This window comes from Vollenhovia emeryi, unplaced genomic scaffold (genome assembly GCF_000949405.1).
Source record: "Vollenhovia emeryi isolate VEMERY1.0 unplaced genomic scaffold, V.emery_V1.0 DF942169.1, whole genome shotgun sequence".
Taxonomy (NCBI): Eukaryota; Metazoa; Arthropoda; class Insecta; order Hymenoptera; family Formicidae; genus Vollenhovia; species Vollenhovia emeryi.
The window spans coordinates 1-4,078 of NW_011964197.1; the positions used below are offsets into that span (position 1 = coordinate 1).

Here is a 4,078-nt window from a genome sequence, read left to right on the forward strand (position 1 = left end):
ATATTATATAATATTTATAATAGTTCTGTGAACTTATATAATACATTTATGTACATTTTTAGCGGAATTATATGACATTTTGATGACCTTAAATGACCAGTACTATCCTATTGGTAAATTTTGGGCATTCTTTCTGCCAGTAGTAGCCTTCTGTCATCCCGATGATGTAGAGGTAATATAATACGAAAATAATTTTTTCTATTACTGATATATTGACAATAATTGTATGCTGTTTTCTTATTACTTAAAATTATGTTAGTGTGTATAAAGTGTATTATAAAAATTCAATACTTAAAATATGTTGTTATAAGTCAATTAATTATGGGATAATGGTGTCTGAATTAAATAATATTTACTTAACTTTTTCTGTAATTTTAGACAATATTGAACAGCACAAAACATATCGAAAAAAGTTTAATTTATGATGTTGTATTCCCATGGTTGGGTACTGGTCTTGTCGCCAGTGGAGGTAACATAATAACAGTATTTATAAAAATAATGATACAGGTAGAACAGGTTTTATATACATATAATAAATTAAAGTTTTTAAAGACATAAATATTGAAAAGATAAAGTTTTGAAAGACAAAGATTGGCAAAGAGAATTGTTAAAAATTTGTAATGAAGTACTTTTTTGAACGTTTTACCACGCAATGCATTATCGCGAAACCCAGATAGCAATGCGTGATGATCATATTTCATCACATCATGATTTTCTAATTCTGATAGACATTTGTCCAATTTTTCGTAATCATACCATGATGACACATGTTACGAGTACAATGTAATGTATGTTCTTGAGGACAAACTGTGATCTCAGATTTTGCTGTTATTTTTGCATTCCCTGATAATCATACATTTACAACAATCAACTGTCATGTTTTGTAAGTCAAATATGTGTCACGGTTGTCATCATTATATCATCATAATAAAACATGTCTAAAATTATGCTTGCCACATGGCAAGAATAAACTCACAGCTGTCAACGCTGTGTTTCGGAGAGCCATTATCAGCGCTATGCATCATTCTATTTCTGCGTTATATGCAAAGGTATAATAGGAAGTTTTTGCAAGGCTGTCTGCAAAAGCGGGAAGCATACACTCTTGCATAAAGGCATAATGCACAACGCATAAGAAAATGAACCAATTAGAGTCCTCATATCTATATTGCCACGATGGAAATGTAGGACTCTGATTGGCTTGTTTTCTTATGTTTCTGCATTATGCGCTTATGTAAATGTGTATGCTTCCCGCTCGCGTCCTGTGCATAACCCTGTTGAAAATACCCGATTAAAACCGATTGACAATTTCGAATCCGCATGAATCTGGATTCTTGATGCGGAAAATACCGATTGACGCGGATAGGGTCAGATTTGAATCGTGTTCAATCAGGAATTTCCAGATAGATTTTGATCTGCGTCTATCGGTTTTAACCCGTGATAAAAGTTCGCCGATTGGAACCGATTGGCGCGGATTCAAGTCAATCAGGAAAAGCTGTATTAAAAACAATAGACAATTCAGATACAAATTCGCCGATTGGAACCGCGCCGATTGGCGCGGATTCAAGTCAATCCGGAAAAATTGTATTAAAAACGATTGACAGACTTCCTCAGAAAATCCGATAGAAACCGATTGTTATTGCTTTAATTCTATCTGGAAATATCGGATTGAATCAGATTACGGATTGAATCCGATTGATCTTGCATTTCCACCAATCCGGTGCCCGATTGGCCCGATTGATATCGAATTGAAACCGATTAATTTTTATAGAAATCAATGCGATATCTATCGGTTTGAATAGGGTATTTTCAGCAGGGAAGCCATAAGGACTTCGTGTACTGTGCGTGCCGCGTGCGCAAGTGTTTGTTCCTCCATTTCTTTCTGTATAACCTTATTATGCAATACATGTTAAAATAACGAGCAACTTCGTACAGTTTGTTTTGGTGAAAATTATTTTGAACAATATACAGCATATATTATTTTACTTTTATTTTATACATCTCAACATAGGCTACGTTCGGGGAGGTGCTATTTATGCGCTATGAGCGTGCTCTGTCCTTGTTACTTGCAAAAGTTGAACAAGGATAGAGTACGCTCATAGCGCTAATAGCGTCTCCCCGACCGCAGCCATATAACCTCACAAAATTATTAATCATAAAATAAACTTATAAAGTACTATAAACACAAGCAAACCATGTTGTCACTTTATATGATCCAAATAGCTGATGAGTGGCCTTCACTTGGACACAGTACAAGTGGACACGGTGCAAATAGACACGGAATATTGCACACGGTTCATTTGGACACAGGAATTTTGGACACATAAAAGTTGCACACGGTGTAAATGGACACCATTCTTTTGAAAAGTTGCAGATTATTATGTTGGACACGGCGCAAGTGGACACCGTTCATTTGCACACCTAAAAGTTGCACACGGCGCAAGTGGATACCGTTCATGATTTAAAACAACAGTAATTTTACAGAAACGTGTATTTTAAAGCAGAGAATATATTCCTTTTTTACCGTGTGCAAATGAGCGGTGTCCACTTGCCCCGTGTTCAAGTTTACAGTGCCCATTTACACCGTGTCCAACATTATAGTCTGCAACTTTTCAAAAAAACGGTGTCCATTTGCGCCGTGTTCAACTTTACGGTGTGCAATTTTTATGTGTCCAAATGAACCGCGTGCAAGTTTCCGTGTTCATTTGCACCGTGTCCATTTGCACAGTGTCCATTTGTACTGTGTCCAAGGAGCCTCTTCCATAGCTGATAATATGCAGTATTATATTTAATGCAATTTTTGTGTTTATTATGTTGCTACTTTGCAAGTTTCCGTAATTTCATAAAATGTCTGCATTCTGAGCCGCATATGAGCCCTCATCGGTGTCTATTCTTGTCCTCAGGTCTTGCAGATGCATGTATGCAAAATGAGCTCAGAATGAACACATGTTGCTATCTGGGAAGTTTAAACGTACATCACAACGAAACAATCGTTTTGATATTGGTGACCTTTTTAAATTGCTGTTTATAGTTGAACAAATCAGAAAAACTGATGAACAGTCAGTCACGTAGCAGTGACATAACCAGTTATTCGCAAATATTTAATATGAGAGCTTCGGTTTATTCTAGCACAATTTTCATTAAAGAAACTAAATAAACTGTTTATAATAATGTATTATTTCTCAAATTAAAAATTAGAAATATTCAATAATTATTAGACATCGATCAATTTAAAATTAAAGAATATAAATATTATTGCGATATTTATTTGACATTGTTATCACGATACTGTTATACACATATGTGTTTCAGGCGCAAAGTGGCATTCACGACGAAAACTGTTAACCCCTTCATTTCATTTTAATATATTGCAGCAGTTTGTTGAGATTTTGATCGAGGAAGGTGAAAATATGACTAACGCTTTGAAAAATACAGGAAACACAGTTGTGAAAGATTTAACACCATTTATTAGTGAACATACGCTGAATGCAATATGTGGTATGGTATTCTGTTCTTAACTATACAACATTTTAATTGTATTAAAAAATAATATAGGACAGAATGGAATTTCTTTATTAAAAATATTGATATTATAACATACAATAAATATTTACAACCACAGATTCTTGATGTGTAAATGTAACGTCCACTTTTCGAGCAATAATAGTGAAGATTTGTCATTATTAAAACCAGTTTATCTGTTAAAGAAAAACATTGATAGAAATGGAGGATCCCTCAGGGCTCGGTGAACTTTGACGGTGTGCGCCATCTAATACACGAAACACAGTATAACCAGTAGGGGCACTCTCTGTCGGCACCTTTGATCTGGGTGTTCTCAATTTTCCCCCATGTTTTTATTCGCGCCAACAGTGTATCAACGACTAAAAGTGCCTGGGCCCTTTTCAGGATCGTATCCAGGAAAGGCGCATACGAACTGGCATACATTATTTATTGTAAATGGAAATGGAAAAGTATTTACGTGTTATTCGTCAACACTGCGAATTTTTCAATGCCACACCAACTTTGCACTAACACACGTACAAAAATCCTGTAAGGTAAATGTCCCTATTGCCGACCATGC

At 35.2% G+C, this 4,078-nt stretch overlaps 1 protein-coding gene across 1 annotated transcript; it reads left to right on the top strand.

Moving 5' to 3' along the window:
* The first annotated feature begins 41 nt into the window (after window positions 1-41).
* On the top strand, window positions 42-3,561 carry LOC105569868 (cytochrome P450 4C1-like). Its single transcript, XM_012026653.1, has 3 exons — window positions 42-172; window positions 379-469; window positions 3,310-3,561. Exons 1-3 carry the CDS (start codon window positions 83-85, stop codon window positions 3,513-3,515), a joined length of 387 nt encoding a protein of 128 aa, XP_011882043.1. The 5' UTR covers window positions 42-82; the 3' UTR covers window positions 3,516-3,561.
* Window positions 3,562-4,078: the final 517 nt, after the last annotated feature.

Bases quoted from the DNA above. Each gene is read 5' to 3' on its own strand.
- LOC105569868 (XM_012026653.1), top strand. From the start codon at position 83: ATGACCTTAAATGACCAGTACTATCCTATTGGTAAATTTTGGGCATTC. The intron at 173-378 runs GTAATATAATAC...CTGTAATTTTAG, and splicing joins GTCATCCCGATGATGTAGAG to ACAATATTGAACAGCACAAA. The intron at 470-3,309 runs GTAACATAATAA...TATGTGTTTCAG, and splicing joins TGGTCTTGTCGCCAGTGGAG to GCGCAAAGTGGCATTCACGA.